The 18,949-nt window shown below is 42.1% G+C and overlaps 1 protein-coding gene across 15 annotated transcripts in view; it reads left to right on the forward strand.

Annotated features, from left to right (window-relative positions):
- The window catches only part of C2CD5 (C2 calcium dependent domain containing 5), a 148,334-nt gene that overhangs the window by 39,792 nt on the left and 89,593 nt on the right, over positions 1-18,949 (forward strand). For 5 of the 15 annotated variants that reach the window (XM_060245912.1, XM_060245914.1, XM_060245906.1 and 2 more), the window contains exons 6-8: positions 1,779-1,977; positions 5,813-5,964; positions 15,716-15,801. In XM_060245912.1, the coding sequence (XP_060101895.1) occupies positions 1,779-1,977; positions 5,813-5,964; positions 15,716-15,801 (437 nt within the window). Of the gene's footprint in view, positions 1-1,778; positions 1,978-4,707; positions 4,833-5,812; positions 5,965-10,180; positions 10,358-15,715; positions 15,802-16,359; positions 16,393-18,949 lie in introns of all 15 variants that reach the window. The other 10 variants (XM_060245913.1, XM_060245915.1, XM_060245908.1 and 7 more) reach the window with 5 other exon arrangements.

An 18,949-nucleotide genomic window follows, 5' to 3' on the forward strand; every position in this document is an offset into this window, starting at 1 on the left:
TAATTAAGTAGGGAGTCAAAACAAATTGAGATAACCTTTTGGGAGAAACTGAAGGAAAATGATATAAGGAAAGTGAAAGATATGTATGATACCCAGGGTACTTTAATACCAATGCAAGATTTATTAAGAATAGTAGGGGGTCAATATTGGTTAAGTGTTAATGGTTTATATAGTATGTTGAAGCAACAGAAATATTCTGGAATATTTAAGAATGGTACCCTAATGGAAGAACTGTATAGAAGTAGAAAAGATGACAGAAAAGGTTTAACAAGAAAGATAAGTAATATTATGAGGGGAGGTAAAGATCATATGATAAGTATAATACAGTCAAAGTGGGAGAAAGATGTGGAACTATCAGAACAGGAGATAAATAAAGTAATGAGAAATATTAATGATATAAAACTTGAAAAATGTAGAGAATTAAAAATAAAATTAATTTGGAAATGGTATAGAACATCGACTCAGCATATATGATTAAGGGATTGAGATCCCGTTGTTGGCATTGCAAAAAGGAGAAGGTTATGCATTTATGGTGGGAGTGTTCAAAAGTAGCTGAATTTTGGCAGAAGATTTTGGGAAAGGTGCAAGAAGTGTGTAAAGTGAAACTTTCGGGAAAGGTGTTATTTATGGGAATATTGGGGAACCCTAAAGTGGATAAGCCTTTCCAGGAGATATTTAAGGCTATGATTTTGGCAGCCCAGGCTGTCATATCATTTGGTTGGAAAGATGCCACGAAATAGACTTTGGATAAATGGAACAGTTATTTATACAAATGGATTCAGTCACATATATTATCAATACTAAAACAAGGAAAGTAAGGAGAGGACAAGATTGAAGAAATTAAGGAAAGGTGGTATAAATATATAGGATGGGTAAAAACAGGAAGGGCCAGTAATGAAATAAGGCTCAGGCTCCAAAGGGTGTGCGTGTGGTTGAAAATATAAATGAGTTCTATAATGGTCAATTTGGGAGGAGTGGGAGGAGGGAGGGGGAGGGAGGGAGGTAATTGATGGATCTGTAATATGAATGTAAGATATTGTAGGAATGTAGGATGGAGAAATAACATGAGTTATATTACAAAATAAAAAAAAAAAATTTAAAGGCTGAGGAGGTGTACAGAAATATTATGCAACAGGAAGGAGGCAAGCAACCTGTGCAGGGTCACTTCTTCACCCAAAGAGTGATTCACATGTGGAGTTCGCTGCCACAGGAGGTGGTGGCGGCTACAAGCACAGGTGGTTTCAAGTGGGGATTGGATAAATATATGGAGCAGAGGTCCATCAGTGGCTGTTAGCTGCAGGGTATTGGTAAAACTCTCTGTCTGAGGCAAGTGATGTTCTGTATTCTTGGTGCTTGGGGGGGGGCTTCTAGTGTCCTGGCCGCACTGATGGACCTCCTGATGGCACCTGTTTTTTTGGCCACTGTGTGGAGTGTTGGACTGGATAGTCCATTGGCCTGATCCAACATGGCTTCTCTTGTGTTCTTATGATCCATATGATACATAGGATAACAAACATGCATTTGACTATAGCGTATATCGCGTTTCTTGAGGTGTCCGTAAAAGATTTAATGTGTACCCATAAAATCGTTATGAGCCAAATGGACATGAAAGCACACATTTCTAGAAGATGGAGCACAGAATGAAAAGAATAGTACATTATTCCACCCACAATAGTTTAATCATTCCCTCTCCCCTGCTTTGAAGTTTGTCACCTTATCAGTTTTCCAAAACCATTTAGGCTAATTTCTGACTAGTCGGTTTGTACTTCCTTTTGCAGGAGAACTTCAAAGAAAGATTGGCTTGAAAGTACTCGAAATGAGAGGGAACGCAGTGGTTGGCTACTTGCAGTGTTTTGATCTGGAGGGAGAATCTGGACTGGTAGTACGAGCCATAGGGACAGCCTGTACCTTGGATAAATTAAGTAACACACCAGCATTCTTACCCTCATGTAATTCCCCATCCAAAGAAATGAAGGAGTAAGTATGAGTCAATGTTTGCTGGAAAGAATTTTTCGTGTTTTCTTGCTAGACTCATTCAATTTTACATAACAATTCAGTTATCTCCCCCCCTCCCCATACACCCACTTTTCAATTCATATTTTGATTCGTTTCCCCTTTCTTGTTGGTATGCTTTTGCAAATTTGATTTGGGCTGAAAAATTAGAGGGGCTTGTAATGAACTGTTTGACCCAGTGCTGCAGAAAGAAACCTTAGTATGACAAATGCCTCTGTAGTAATACTGTATGCAACTCTTACAGCATTGCACGACGTACGGACAGCGGGATCCTCCTCTTCTAGCTCGCAACTCAAGATGCTGTTTTCTATGGTTGAACTTGCACAGATAGGACATTCTGTCTTTTCACAGGGTTTTTGTTACAGTGCTTTCATGTGAATATGTCATATTTTTAACCTTTTATGTAAATGCATTTGTTGTAGAATTCAGTGTTTTGATCACGTTCTACCATAGTATAAGCTTAATACTGTATTTTATGCCAGCACTGTTCTTTCAGCTGCCTTTTTGGTACTTGTCTAGAACAAGCTATGTTATGCTGCCCCCCTACCCGGACTCGAAATAGTAGGCAGTGGGCCAGCCTTTCCGCTCAGGAGCAGTTCACAGAGTTCGAATTCAATTTTTAGCATGAGCAAGTAAAATAAAAATAGTAGTGTGCCAGTCTGCAAGCACCTTGTTTGGGAAAAGCCAAACTGCCAACGAAAATGAATCGAGGTTTTCCTTACGTAGTGATGTCACCTGTCTTGTGTAACTTCTCATACATAATGGGGCTTGCATATGCCCCTTTTTGTAAATAGGGGACTAGCTAGCAATACCGGATTGATTTTTTTCAGGAGCATCTAATTTAGGGATTTCTTTACCAACGAACATTGTCGTTCTTATCTGTGTGTTTGGCAGTAATCTTCCCCCCAGAGTAACTGGTATATTCTCCCTGTTTTTGCACATTTTAGCCACCAGCACAACTGAATCTGAGGGTTCACTCACACAGTATATAGCTCAATATATGCTGACCAGCTAATGGAATGATTCCTCCTGCTTAGAAGTACAGCTAAGCTTGTCACATTCTCTTTTCATGCCATGGCAAAGAGCATGATTTTTATGAGTTTTTGCAGGAAGCCCTGGGAGAGTGTTCTCCGCAAGCTAGGCTCGCTTGATAGCTAAATTTGGAATGCCTAGCTAAGGCCAGAGCTTTTGTGATTTACTGTGTGGCTCTCAGGTTACAACGGTAAAATAATCTTCTTTCTAAGTTCACATTATTTAAACAGATGCACAGATTTAATTAACACCGACTTCCACCAGCAATGTTCGCTTTAAGCTGAGTTCGCGTGAGCTAGCTCACAGATTTTTCACCTCCAGCTCACACATTTTTGCCTTGGCTCAGGAAGGATGACCCCAAAGCACACTCATTTGTGCAGTAGCTCGCAACTTTAATGCCAGTAGCTCACAAAATAGAATTTTTGCTCACAAGACTCTTGGAGCTTAGAGGGAACATTGTCCACCAGATCTAATTACGATCAACTTTGAAGAGCTCATTAAGGCAAAAAAAAAATAGCCTTTGTGAATTTTATGTCTGTAGACGACACTGGCCACGTTTGTTTATTTCTGCTTCCAACTTAGTAGCAGCCTGAGCATGTCTGGATATCAGTGGCTTCATGCAGCCTTACAGTGCCACCCGCAACCACTGGCTTCACTGGTTAGCCTCTTCGTGCTCTCCACTAACTGCTGCTCTCCTCATTTTCTGTGGCTTACCTTGTGGGCTGCTCACACATCTGGTAACCTGCAACTTTGGATGCCGCTCCTGTGTTTGTTGTCGTTCCATCTTCAGAAGAAAATGGAAGCGTGCGTTCTCTTTTGCATGCTAGGGTTTTATATTTTTTGGAAGCAAAGTGAGCCCGCCAAATTCTGTCCTCCCGAGTTCAGGCTCAGCGCTTGCAAGGCTAGCAGACAGCTCCTTTTTCCCCCCTAGTTAGATTACCTGGTTGCCATAAATACAATAACATTTTAACACTTAGCTGCTGTTCTTAAGATTTCGTCCTGTTTCTTAGAGCAGGGGTGTTAAAACTCGAGTGAATTGAAGGGACGGCTTTCCTCGGGTAGCAAATTCTAATGGGATCAATCCATAAGTCTTCATCCCAGAAAGTCAGGTTCATCTCAATTTGACGATTAATTTGTCAAACAACACTTGGCGATGACCATCTGTTGCAAGTGTTTTTGCTCCTGAAGCGTGTACAGTTGGGTGGAAAGAAGACTGTGGAATAGGATCTGTTTTCAGAGGCCACTTTTGAGACCTGCCTGGCTCACCTATTCAGCATGATGGGGCGGGATTCCAGCTTGTTGCAGATTTGCTTCAAGCACTAGGAGATTTACCTGGCAATGTAGTTCCATTTCAGCTGTGGGTCCACATGTCAGTAAATCCACCAGCCTGCCATTTTGTGGCTTTGTTGGCCTTGAAAACAACTTAATGCTGCCATGGTCATCAGAGGTGCCGTGAGCTGTGTTGGGGACCCCAAAGGGACCAATAAGGCCCTATAGCTTTGTGTTTGACACCCCTGCTTTATTTAGAGCCTACTTTTTAAAAAAAAAGTCTTCTCCGATAACTAAAAACGACCCTGAAATAATTTTAAAATGTAACTCTGCAATCTCTTGTATGTATTTTTTTTTTCTTTCCCCCACCGCCTTGACTGCAAATTCTCTCAGGTCTCCGCTGGCTCACCCACCAAGCCATGGATGTCGTTCGACTCACAACAGCCCAATTCACACTGCTACTGGCTCACGGCTAACTCAGAACTTCTCTGTGTCAGTTCCCACACTCGTCTACACTGGTACGAGACTGCTCAGACTCGGAAGCTGGGGAGAGGCAGGTCACAGGCGCAGTGGCCCCAGAGGGCAGGCAGGCAGGCAGTGTAGGCAGGTACCGCTAAGCTTTTCTCACCCAGAGTCCTCTTAGGAAAAACTTAACTCAGGGTTCATCCGATAAAAAGAGAGACCGGAAGGATAACGTGTATCTTCAGAATCTCTCTTTTTGCGTGTGAGTTTTTCCTTTTCGTTAAAAAAAAAATGAGAAACCTAAAATGCTCATTTGTCTTGTTTGTTTGGGTGTGTGTGTGTATTGCGGGGAGAAGCACGTCTTGATTGGAAAAAAGCTTGAAACTGGACAGCAGGTAAGGCATTGCTGAACATAACAAAAGTTTGGCAATATCACCGTACCCGGTATGGTTTTCCTCTTTGTTTCTTCTTTGTTTTTAGCTGCGGCACAGTGCAGTTGCTAAAGGATAAGGAAACGTGTTTTTCTCCCCTCAGAAATATATGTGTGTGTGTGTATATAAATGTGTATGTGTGTCTATATATAAACACACAGATATATAATTTGCAATCGTTGCACTGTTTTCCTTTTCGATAATCTGGCGGAAAAGAATTTTATATTCTGACAGGTTGACTCCCTTTGCCTCCCAGCAGCAGATACATTTTTACAGGTTTTGCTTCCTTTGCCAGTTTTTTCTTGGTTTTGATACTTCATGCCTTAGCTGTTCTTTTTGTTGTTGCTGCTGCTGCTTTGTTTGCTGATAAATATTTCCATCCGTCTGTATAATGTTGAGCTGATGAACCAGCCGTGTTGGTTTATTTCATTTTTTTACTTTGGCCTCGTATCTAGCTTCACATTTCCGGACAATTGTTGGCCCCACCCCACCCCGGTCCCCCCTTCCCAATTCCCTCTCCACGTCCTGTTGTTGGGATCGTGCTGCTGTCAGCCCGGTCCTTTGCCACAGGGATCACTGAATCTGTTTCCACCTTCTTCTGGCAGGATTCCATTCAATGAAGATCCCAATCCCAATCCTCACTCATCAGGACCCTCAACCCCTCTGAAAAACCAAATCTATTCTTTTTCACCTTCCAAGTCCTACAGTCGACAGTCCTCTTCTTCTGACACAGATTTGAGTTTGACACCCAAAACGGGTAAGGTGCTTCCACCCACTTTATTTTGATTTGTTTCTTTGTTTCCTTTTAATTTTGTGTTTCTATTTCTGCTTTTCACTCCTTTCTCTTTATGGTTTTGGGTTTTCTCTTTTCTTTTGCACGTATATTAAAAACACTCCTGGAAATAGGGGATTTCTCTTGGTATAAATAGAGCTCGAAAGCATCTCTTTTGCATAACTCTGACTTATCCGTTGTGCTGTGTCATGTGCAGGACAGTTTCTGCAAAACGACAAGTTAACACACCAGAATAGAGTCTGTTAATTTCCTCCACGTCATATTGCAAATTATGGGGATAAAATGTCACCATAATATGTTTGGGAAATAGTTGTGCATGTCTTTTCTAACAGCTAACCTCTAAAAATGTTTCTCTTTGCCTGCCTTCCTTGATACCTGATAACCTCTTCACCAAGCTGAGACGTTAGAAAGGCTGGAAGTGCCTTCTTTGCTGTTGTCAAGCTTGGTAGAACTCGCATAGATAGCCTTGCTTTGACGTGGTGTTCAGTTCTTATCAGCGTGGTCAATTTTTAAAACGTCTCAATGGTTTAAGTTGCACAATTCCGCTGTATACGTGTTTGCTTTTTTTTGCTGCAACATGACGTAAGACATGAAGAAGCCAGTGATTTTTTTTTTTCATTACACGTGTACGGAGTAGATGCGTGCCATGTTGAAAACAACAACAACAGCGACGACAACAACATGCCATCATTTCTTTTCATGCTTGTATTCTGTTTTTAGTCTTCCTGCTGATTCAGTTGTTCTCAAACTGGGGTTTGCTCCTTGTGGTGGGGAAGGATGGAAGCATGAGGATTTGAGCAGGGGCCAGATCCTGGGGCAGATGATGCCTTCCTCCTCTTCCAGCCAAGTCTCAGATGGGCTGATTGTCCCCAAACTGAGGAGCCTCAGTTACTCCTCTTGGATTTCTGGGAGTGTCTGCATCTAGGGGTGTCCAGCCTCCAAGTGGGGGCTGGAGATCTCCCGGAATTGCACCTGAGCTCCAGACCACTTTGATTGCTTAGTCATTCATTATCTATTTAAAGTGTTTATTCAATTTTTGCCAAAGAAAATGGCTGCTTTGGAAGGTGGACCGTATGGTATTGTACCCCACTGAGGTCCCTTGTTTCCCTAAAACCCATCCTCCCTGGCTCCACCCACAAATCTCCAGGTGTTCCTGAACTACGGAGTTTAGACGTATCTGTATCCTCATATCGCTTGTAAGAAAGACGGCTGAGTAAAAACCCACCGTTTTACAATGATTTCATGTGCGTGTGTTTTCAGAAAGGGTTCATAATAATGCCATTGCTGGCTTAGTATCCAAGCCACAGATGCTTCCACATAGCATGCACATGGTTTGGGGCAAGAACGTGCATGGGGAAATGATGGAGGAAGAATTTGGAAAACTTAAACGTTTGTAAAAGTTTGAGAAACACTGTGCAGATTGCATGGCTGTGCCCCCTGGGTCTTTGTGTAGCGTGCATTTGCCGCTTTTTTCCTTTTAATTCTGCGAGAGACTGAAATGCTGCATGATGCCTAAGGCCTTTAGCTGTGGCCAAGTAGCACTTTCTTTTGGTTACTGTTCTTAGAAAGTTAATAAGTTAGAGAAAGCTTAACCATTTGCCTTCTGTTTCCTAGAGGCTGTGGTTGTTTAAAAGGGGTATGTCTTTATCTTGCATTAATTTTTTTTTTTGTCAGACAAAGGGATGCCTGCTTTTTTATCTGTTCAATAAGGCAATGTTTAATGTCTTGCTTGTATGTACAAATAAATGATATCCTTGACTTTATGAACTGGAATAATTAAAGGGATCACGGTGAATTCAGAACAACGCTTAACGTACCTCATCGCGAAATGTGCTGCAAGCAGCTGTATGTTGTTCTAATTTTGCTTACAAAAAATATAAGAAATACTTCAGTGAAGTCATATAAACATTAATATATGTGCTCACAACAGAGATACAAAACGCTATATTCAATTGAGAGAAGAGTCTGCGTTGACTGGTTACAGAAAGTTTGGATAAGCATTCCAGTTTCTACATATTGTTAGAAGTTGAATGTTTTGTGTCTCTGTCGGGGGTGGAATTCTAGCAGGAGCTCCTTTGCATATTAGGCCATACACCCCTGACGTAGCCAATCCTCCAAGAGCTTACAAGGCTCTTTTTTGTAAGCTCTTGGAAGATTGGCTACGTCAGGGGTGTGTGGCCTAATATGCAAAGGAATGCCTGCTCGAATCCCACCCCTGGTCTCCGTGGTGATCACAGACAAATGAGATGCTTCAGGCTATTGGCAGGCCTTAGGAAAATGGGAAGCCTTACTGAAGTTGCATGACCAGAAGAGTTGAATACCTTTGGACCCTTGAAAAAGGACAATGGTTTCTGAAGCAAACTGAGTAATTGTCAACTATCCATAGTGTCATTTATTGAAAGAAAACAGATATGTGGGTCATTGTACAGCTTCCTATTTGTATATATGTTGTTTGAAGTATTGCTTATGTACCAGTGATACATTGTGGATTTTTAGAAAAATATGGATTTTTGATAGAAGTATTTTTAAAAACATACAAATATATTGAATGTTTCTATCACTTTATTAAAGTATTAGACTTTTTGTAAGCAAAATTAGAACGCATAACTGCTTGACTTTATGAAGGCAGAGAAATGGAAAACAGGTTATTAAAAAAAATTATTTCAAAGAGTGTGTGAACGTTAATACATATGAAGGAAGCATGGGGAGCGCAGCAGTATTTGTGCATAAAGGGGAACAAGATCGAAACTCCGTGCTACAATCCTTCACATACTCTACCTGTTTATGTTCCACTGAAATCAGTGGAATTTAAGAGTTATACTTGTGCATAAATCTGGAGCCCATTGACAAACAACTGTGAAAACTAGTCCAGTGTAGGGATGCCAGTCTCCAAGTAGAACTTGGGGATCCCCCGGAATTGCACCTCATCTCCAGACTACAGAGATCAGTTCCCCCAGACAAAATGGATGCTTTGGAGGGTGGACTCTATGGCATATCCTGTTGAAGTCTCTGTCCTCCCCAGGCTGCACCTCCAAATCTCCAGTTTCCCAACTTGGAGCTGGCAGCTCCCCCCCCCCTTCCAGTGGCCAGGGTGCACCTGGCAATCCAGTAAACTTGGGGGAGCTCACCCCTTTCAAACATCTGACCCACATGCTTCACAAAAAAACCCCAAAACACATTTGAAGCTAGAGGAGTTTCAGAAGTTCTTTTTGCTGTGGTTGTTCAAATTAAAAATCGAGATTCTAATGAACAAGCACAAGCTTAATCCTAATCAGCTCTGTGGATCCTAGCCCACATCCTTAAAAACGGGAACACAGGAATGAGGAGGGCAGATGTGTTGCCCTTCTAAATTTATCTCCAGCGATGAAGACAATCAAAATAATTTTGAGATTTTCAAAAATCTCAAAATAATTTTGAGATTTGCCTCCAGCAGATTGTAGTTTGGTGACAAGAAGTGTAGCGATAAGGCCTCAGTACGGGATCTTTTGAAAGTGTTCTGCCGATGCAAGCTTGGTGTCTTAAGTGGCGTAATGTGCTGTTTTGGACAAGCTAACCAGATAACCTAACTAATAATAAAAAAAGAGTTGCTAGCTATCTATATAAGCTGATGCTTTGGTGATCACCCAAATATATATGTGGAGGAAATTGAGAAGATGGGAATCCATCCCTTTTTAAAAAAAACTTGGGGTATTTAAAAACTTCAGTCTCCTCTTAAAATTTGTCCCATTAGGGACAATAATGGAACAACAAATACTTAGATCAATTTTTTAAAAAATTAAAACTTCAGACACTCAAAATGTGTACCTGCTCTGTGTAAAGCCCTGGTTTTTAGATCCCCAGGGAATTGTCTCCAGGCATATTTAAATTTTGAACAACAGTTGGAATTTGAACTGATTTAAAGCGCCCCCCCCTTCGTTCCTTTCCCCCCCCCCGAAAAAAGCAGGGTTACATGATAGTTTATTAATACCCTCACTTCCATTGCAGTGCTGTATTATCATCTCATTTACTTTATGTCTGTAATTGCTTGTTCATATACTGCCAGGCTGCCTGTTCAATTCCCCTCCCCTCCACCCTCCCAAGACAAGATTTTGCTTGATTCATCTTACTTTTTTTCTCCTTTTGAGTTCTTTTCAGTCACCTTCTGAAGTCTTCATCTTCTCTCTGCTGTTTCCCTCCGCAGCCCTTTCCCTGCAGGGGCCTAGGATTTTCCTGTTTCCCAGCTCCCCTACCCTCTCTCTTAAACAGCCCTATCTCCTCCACTCGGGCTCTAGCCTTAGCCCTCTTCACTGTAGCCATGCCAGCCCAATTCTGAGGAAAAGCCTTTCTTTCACTGAAGAGCTGCTTCTGGCTGCCTCTGGTAGGAAGAATCTTAAATAGCCTTTATGTTTATATATATATTGTAGTAGTCTCTGCAGTGGCACTCAGCACAGCCGTGGTTTCCCCACCCTCCTCCTTTTTTGCTCCAAAAACTGCTGGCTACATGACGATTGGGAAGCTGTATTGCTAAACGAGGGTTGCCATGCGGGGCCGGGAGATTTCCTGGAATAATTTCAATTGATCTCTGATCGACAAGAGATTGGTTCCCGTGGAGAAAAAATGGCCGCTTTGGAAGATGGGCTCTATAGCATTACACCCCACCTCAAATCTCCCAAGAATTTTGAAACCCAGATTTAGCAACCCCACGCTAAACAGGTCTTTCAGTTTACCATAATTGTTAATATTTAAAGGAAACTCTCTTTAATTTTTTGAAGGATTTTTATTTTTCTGTTCCTCAAAAAATTTCATCATTTTGGTAATTGGCCCCCCCCCCCATTTTTTTAAATTGTTCTTTTCCTCTTTTTTTGTGAATGTTACTCTGTTTCATTAGGAACAAACCCTGCTTCCTCCACTTGTGTTACTCTGTTGAACTCATGTCGCCATCAGCCATATTAGTTAGCTATGTTGTATCTGCAGTTTTAAATACCACTGATTTGTTCCAAAAATGAACATTTGCTTTGCTTGTTTCCCCCCCCCCCCCCAGATTACTAGATTGCCTTGTTAAATGCACACATTGTTACCCTTTGCTTTGTACAGATTACTGCTTTGGTTGTTTTAAATCATTATTTTTGAGGGATATGTTTCATCGCCGCTGCCAGCATCTATTTGATTTATTTCCTCCTTCTTAGTATTGCATAGCCCCTCGGGAGTTATATCTGATTTCAAGAAGCCCAGTTTGATTGGTTCAATAATGCAGAATGGGGACCATGTGGATGATAATATTTTGTTTCCTTATCCAAAAGCAGCTAAAAATATTTTCTTAAATAAGACTCTTAGGCATTATTTTGTAGTCGCAATACCTCCGTGACAGATTCGGGCCACTGATGTGAGCAAGTCTCGTTAAGCCTGTGGGAACTTCTTGAAATGTTGAGAAACGCTAGCAGGCACCACCAAAAATGTATTTTGTGGGGGTAGGCTGTTGAGAGGTTCTGTTCTTGCCATCTGCTTTGCTATACCAAACAAAGTGGCAACACCATATATAACAGATGAAAAACAACCAGCAACTGTGTACAAACCACACAATAAAAAAAATGTAAATCATATAAATCATATCAGCCACTTGGTCACAACTCCATTAGGCACCAGCTGGTTGTCTTAGTTGATGTCAAAAGGATAGCAGCTTGACTCTAGGAGGAAGCATTCTCATGCGAAACGTGATCCAAAAGTCGACGGGCACGTAAAGGGCAATTACCCTCTGAGCCTGGATTTTTAAGGAATTTGGGTACCACAGAGAATTGAACAAGAGAAGAAGATATTGGATTTATATTCCGCCCTCCACTCCAGAGTCTCAGAGCCACTCACAATCTTCTTTATCTTCCTCCCCCACAACAGACACCCTGTGAGGTGGGTGGGGCTGAGAGGACTCTCACAGCAGCTTCCCTTTTTTAGGACAACCTCTGCCAGAGCTATGGCTGACCCAAGGCCATTCCAAGCAGGTACAAGTGGAGGAGTGGGGAATCAAACCCAGTTCTCCCAGATAAGAGTCCGCACACTTAACCACTACACCAGACTGGCTCTCTTAGTGAAGGAGTGAAGTGAAGGACTAAGAGGAGTGAAGGACTAAGCAGTTTCTGGACATTTGAATTTTGAGCCTTGTGGATCCTTTTCCTTAGTGGTATTTCTGTATACTCCGTATTTGGTATTATTTCAAGCAGAGACAACAAAGAGAGACCTTATACGATTTGCATTTTTTATTGTGTGGTTTGTACACAGTTGCTGGCTGTTTTTCATCTGTTTTGCTATCATTTAACTCTTTATGGCAGAGGCAGCTAATTCGAAATGGATGCTCCCTGCGTAAGCAAAAATGTGCTAACCAGATTGTTGTGAAGCACCTCTCGCACTGAGGAGACAGAGGAATGCCAGGATTGGCTTTTTGCTTTGGGTTAGAGATGTTGTTTCGTTTCAGTCTCCAAAGGAAGAGGAGATTGTGATTCCTTGTGCCCACAGGCAGGGCCAGTGCGCCCATTAGGTTCCTTAGGCGGTCACCTAGCGCGCAGCCCAAGGAGGCACTGAATTGGGCACCTCCCATGTGACTCACGGCCGCTGCTGCACCAGGATGAAAGCCGGGAGGGTGGGAGTCACTCTTTCCCTCCTGGGCTATTTAAATGGTGCAGGAGGTCACCCAGGAGCAGCCGCTGCCCTTCCCACCCCAGTGAAAGAGCTGCTGATTAGTGGGGCCTTTATATTTTATGCAGGAAGGGCAGTGACTACTCCTGGGTGCTCTCCCTTTCTCAATCGCAGTCACTACCCCCCTCTGCTTCTGCTGCAGCACCTCTGCCTCTTCCTTCTGATGGGCTGTGCGAAAGCAGATAGGGTGGGGACTGCCCTCTCCCTTCTGGGCTGTGGTGGCAGCAGAGGGGAATGAGCAAGTGAGGAAGGGCAAGTGCCCAGGAGCATGCGCTGCCCTTCCTGTGTGCTATATGAATACCCTGCCCATAGCTGATCAGTAGGCCCTTTCACTGGCATGAGAAGGGCAGTGGCTTCTCCTGGGCACCCTCCCGGGTGATTTAAATCACCCAGGAGGGAGGGGGCACACCCCACCCTCCCAGGCAGGGGAAGAGGGAGGAAGGGCAGTGTGACAGGAAGGGGGGGGGCTGCCAGCCTAGGGTGCCAAGAAGCCTGGCGCCAGCCTGCCCACAGGAGGAGGATCCCAAGCTCAGAGACTTAAGAAAGTTTGTGTCTATGGTCAGTCCAAGAGTCCATACCTACTTGGGATGATCTCAATGCTTTTGTAGTGCATCAGCTGATAGCATTCCGAAACTCCCTCTTTTCGCCCTGTTCCATTATGTCAGATAACGATTCCCAAGATGACTCCTACTGATGTCACTCCTGGCACTTGCTTACTTTCTTGAGTCTTAGGGATGACATCCAAAGGGGCTTTAATGGAACAGGGTGAAAAGAGGGCGTTTCGGAATGCTATCAGCTGATGCACTACAAAAGCATTGAGATCATCCCAAGTAGGTTGAGCCACTTTCAAATCCATGGTTCCCATGTATGTTGGGTTCAGATTTGTGAACTTGCAAGTGGTTCCTTTTCAGCCAGTATTTAGGTGTCTGTACGAGATTAGTAGTCTGTGTAGACAAGACTGACTTTTGAAATTTACGAATGAAATTTATTAGCTGGAACTACTTTAATGTTTTAAAGTAGGTAACAGTACAATTCCAGGTCTTCTTATACTTGCTTGGCCTTTTTTAAATAGTCAGTTGCCTGGAATGCTAATATAGTGCCTTCATTAATCGTTTGAACCTTGATATTCTTTCTTAGGCTCTCCTGTGCAAGTCCCATTTATTTTAGTGAGACATTCTAGTGAACTGCATCCCGTGGGGGAGGATATATATACATTTCATCTCTCATTTGTTGGAATTGAAATGATTTATGAGAAACGGTATTCCAGCAGGTGAAAAAAAAGACTAGGCAGCATTGAAACCATCTCCATGATCAAATAATCTGAGAGAACTGGTTTATTTTAGATGAATAACTGAAAATATTAATGCATCATGTCTGTAATGTTTTGTTACCGTAGACGAAAATTATACTTTAAATGCAAAATATGGGCATTTACTAGTTCAGTATAATTTACTAAAGGTAAAGGTAGTCCTCTGTGCAAGCACCAGTTGTTTCTGACTCTGGGGTGACAGTATCATAGAAAAGTTTAGGGGTGCACTGCTAATATATGGCATTATCAACAAGATCTGGATTACTCCACTGTTGTGCAGCAAAGATATTTTGATACTCTGAAACATATTATCTTCTGCCAATGGAGAGGAAAGAACAATAGGTTGGATTCGATCCATCGTTCTTTCAGTGGAAGACAATGACAGTAATTGATCTTTCCTGTGTTCTCTTCCTAGTAGTCCCTTCCAAACCTGGGAAGGCTGATTTCTGGACTCACTGAACCTGTGTGGACTAAAGTCTTGCAGGTTGGAGGGGCTGTAAGTGGAAGGGGGGAAAATCACTTTTTTCTTTTCTCCCTTTCTCACAATACAAGAACTCGTGGGCATTCAATGAAATTGCTGAGCAGACAGGTTAAAACGGATAAAAGGAAGTACTTCTTCACCCAAAGGGTGATTAACATGTGGAATTCACTGCCACAGGAGGTGGTGGCGGCCACAAGTATAGCCACCTTCAAGAGGGGTTTAGATAAAAATATGGAGCACAGGTCCATCAGTGGCTATTAGCCACAGTGTGTGTGTATATATAAAATTTTTTGCCACTGTGTGACACAGAGTGTTGGACTGGATGGGCCGTTGGCCTGATCCAACATGGCTTCTCTTATGTTCTTAAGTTCTTACTCTCCTGCCTCTTGTGGAAGAGGGAAGAGCTGTGATTTTATCCCTTTCTGCCCTTTGCTGCCGCCATGTGTTAATCCATACAAGTTCCATGAGTCTACGAATCCACCTTCCCGCTGTTGGACTGTATAGTTCTGGGGGAAGAGAATGCAGGAAAGAGCTATAATCCTTGCATGCAAGGATTGTTGATTCCCACCCAATATCCCTGTACCCTCATTGCCTACAATATGATGAGTACCTTTAACATGATACCCACGATTCATTAATGTGTTAGTCTAATTGATGACGTAAATGTGAAAGAGAGCCAGGGGCTTGCCTTTGGAATTCTGGCAAAAGGTATAATTGGCGACAGAATGATCTAATATTTAAACTTTGTTCTTTTTCAAATTAAAACCCTTTTTATCTTGCTTTGTATGCTGGTATGCGTTTAGTTTAGTGTCAGTTTTAGAGGTCTTTGACAATGGTGATTATTGTTGGATCCAGTTAACTTTTTCATTGGTGGAAAAGGGAAGAGGGGGTTCCCTTGGCCCACCAGAAAGGTTGACCTGAAGAGACTGTAGGACAGAGGCTGTGGCAAAGGGGGAAGTTAGGCAAAATGGAGCGAAAAAGTTAGCTGGATCCAAACCGTAGATTTTATAAGTTCTCACAACTGGAAGGAAACCTGATCATCTTTCTCATAGCAAATGCATGTCTTTTGTATTAAAGTTAAATGACTTCAGCTTCTGACTTTGTAAATGTAACTTTTTGTAATTAAGAGTACATTTGTTCATAGTCCCAACATTTGCCATTCTCTCTCTCCCCCCACCCCCACCCCCCTCAAAAAAAGAATCAGAATAATGCATCGTTTAACTCTTTTATCTGGCTCTTACTTACATGTGAATGTTCTTTAGGAATGGGCAGTGGGAGTGCTGGAAAAGAAGGGGGGCCATTAAAAGCTCTGTTAAGACAACAAACTCAGTCGGCTCTGGAGCAAAGGGTAAGAAAAGCATGATAAACCTCCTTTCGTTCTTAAAGCGTCTTAAGCCAATCGTAGTAGAAACTTCTCTGTTTCAACTGTTCAGTGTTTCCCTTTCCACTAAGCAACTGTTCTCGACCAGCCTTGATTCTGCATCGTGGAGGATATAATCTTTTTCCACAAGAGAGTGTTAGAGGGAGAGCCTGTTTGAGAACGTGCCTAAGTTGTACAGACCTGTCGTGTCTGCTTTTGTTTTCCTCAAAATTTGAGGACCGCTATTTAATAACTCTTTTTGGTTAAGCGCTTTCTAGTTAACACCGCTTGATTCGGCACAGTTTCGAAAGCAGATGTATCAAATTGGGAAGCCTACAAGATCTGAACCTTCACGAATCACGGGTTTCTTTCACTAATGATCGATTTCTCCTTGGATTTCGAGGACTGCGCCCCGCGTTGCAGAATTGAAGCTATATATACATGCTCCATTACAAATGTGGACTAATTCCAAATAATGTATCGTGACATTTAGTTTGTTATAAGTGGATGATTCTCTTTTCATTTCTTGTGTTATCCGTTGCTAAGGGAGGATCGCCTCATAGGTTCTGTAGAAGGCGGGTAGGTTCTAAATTGTTGTGTGACATTATCTTTAAAGCCTTCTTTTGTGTTAGTTTTATTTCAAGATCTGTTTTTTTTTTTTTAGCTTGAAATTTTTATTTTAGAAATGCGGGGTTCTTTTGGTAACATTTTCTTTGGAGCCCTTATTTTTTTTTAAAAAAAAAAATCCTTTGTATGCAAAATTTAAAAGTATTTCTTCCGAGACCACGTAGCAAACCCAACTCCTGCTCAGCCAACAATCTGCATGACCGCATTTCACTTAACATTTCATTTCATTCCAAATAGAGCACATACATAGCTTTATTTTCTAATGTGTTAATTTGAAAAATGAACTAACACACGTACACCGAGCTTTACATTATGCCCTTCTCCTAACGATTTAAATGTTTTGTGGGAATTAATTTCTTTTTTTGTTTGTTTCAATGGATATGTTGTGAAGTTATTTTGAATACTTGTTTTAAAAAGTTTTATGGGAAAACCGTTTTGTTAGCTTTATTGATAATGCTGCTTAAGCCCTGAACAGTCTCTAGAAAATGAGGCAAATCATTTAAAACATGAGCATAGCCCTGGCCTGGATAGCTCCAGCAAGCCCAAGCTGGTCAGATCTCAGAAGCTAAGCAGGGCCAACCCTGGCAAGTACTTCGAAGGGAGATCTCTTTGGAATACCAGGAGCGGGAGGCAGAGGCGGGCTGTATCAAGCCACTTACCACTTCTCTAAACATCCCCCCATGCTCCAGTAGGGGTTGCCAGGAGTCACCATAACTTCCAGGCACACATACACGTGCACGCAGGAAAATACAAAAAACACACGCCAAAAGTTGAACTTAAAGTGTATTTTTAAAGTAATAAAAACAAGCATATCAAACCTTTGCACTCGTATGTGTGTCTGATCACTGTGTTAGAGAGATGATTTAAATATCCATTTCCTTTCCCCCTCTGTCAAGTCAAACAAACCCATTCTTAGCTTAGTATGGCAGACCAAGCACAGCTGCTCCATTGGTTTCCTGTATTGGTTTCCATGAGTTACGGAGGAGCATTTGACAGCATCCCTCAGTGGTACCAGTTTTGCTATGATTTGAGAAAGTAACGTGGCTGGGACCAAGAGGCAAAAAGAATGACGGTGAGGGCAGAGATCTCTTCAGGCTGATTTGTGCCGTTATTTCTCCTTCTCGTAAAACTTGTGACTGAACATAGAAAAAATCATTCTTTATGACTGAAAAGTCCCATCTTGTCTCCAACTTGGGTCTTTACATGGTGTCCTAGAAGCTGTATTGAAAGATGAGAGGAGCATGAAATAATCTATTAGCACACACATACTGATTGGCATACTATTGTGTGATTGCACAACTATCTTTTGTGATAGGAAACAGAGCTTGCGGAAATGAGTTAAATTGAGACACTTAGGAGATGTGGTGGAAAGGGCCATCCAGTCATAGGTGACTTACAGCAAGGAGACCCCATAGGGTTTTCAAGACAAGATGTTCAGAGGTAGTTTGCCATTTCCTGCTTCTGCGTAGCGACCCTGGGCTTCCTCCGTGGTCTCCCAATCCAAATACTAACCAGGGTCATCCCTGCTTAGCTTCCAAGATCTGGTGAGATCAGGCAAGCTTGGGCCATCCAGGCCACGATGGTTAGGAGATAATTGACTAGTAATCCGTTCAGGATCCCTGCATCTCAAATGCAGTGGTGTTTTGCACGAGGGAGTCAGTTTTACCTTTTTGATTAACATTAACAGAGGCTGTTAGTCATGACATATCCTTGGTCAGAAGCAATTTAAACCTGAGTAGCAGATCCGAACAATTTTAAATCCTTATTAGGGTTTGTAGAATCTTTCGGGCTCAAGTGCCGTGTTCTACGGGAGAAAGTTTTTCTTCCAGACGTTTCGTTCTCAGCTGCGGAGAACATCCTCAGTGGCGTTGCAGCCGGAGCAGGCATTCTGACCTTCTTGGCTGCTGTGCAAATGCACAGCAGCCAAGAAGGTCAGAACGCCTGCTCCAGCTGCAACGCCACTGAGGATGTTCTCCGCAGCTGAGAACGAAACGTCTGGAAGAAAAACTTTCTCCAGTAGAACACGGCACTTGAGCCCGAAAGATTCTACAAACCCTAATGATGATGCCAGCTGTGAAAACCTGAAATCTTTGATAATTTTAAATCCCTCCGTGTTACAAGATGGGAGTATATGTAGTTTATTTGGCACTGAAGATAGCAGGTGCTAAATTACAGTTGATGGGTAATAGGGTTGTTCCACTGAGGTTGAGATGGCCCTTGAAAAGTCACAATCATGTAGCCTTAAAAGTAGTAAGAACTGACTGCAGAAAGTGGAAAATGGGTATTTTTTGTTTAAATCTCTTGCCCTTTTTCTATGCCATTTTAAAATTGTGGGGAAAATAATTTTCTAAAGTGACCTTTCTGTAAAAAAAAGTTGTGAAATGTTAACCAGTACAGTTTTGTACGTCTTTGTTTAGGGCTTTTTGAGACATTTTTAGTTTGCAGCTACTGAACAGTTCCCCCACCAACACAGTAATGTTTTCACATTTACAGAATAATTTTGCTCCTA

The sequence above is a fragment of the Heteronotia binoei genome, chromosome 8, assembly GCF_032191835.1.
Source record: "Heteronotia binoei isolate CCM8104 ecotype False Entrance Well chromosome 8, APGP_CSIRO_Hbin_v1, whole genome shotgun sequence".
Classification (NCBI taxonomy): Eukaryota; Metazoa; Chordata; class Lepidosauria; order Squamata; family Gekkonidae; genus Heteronotia; species Heteronotia binoei.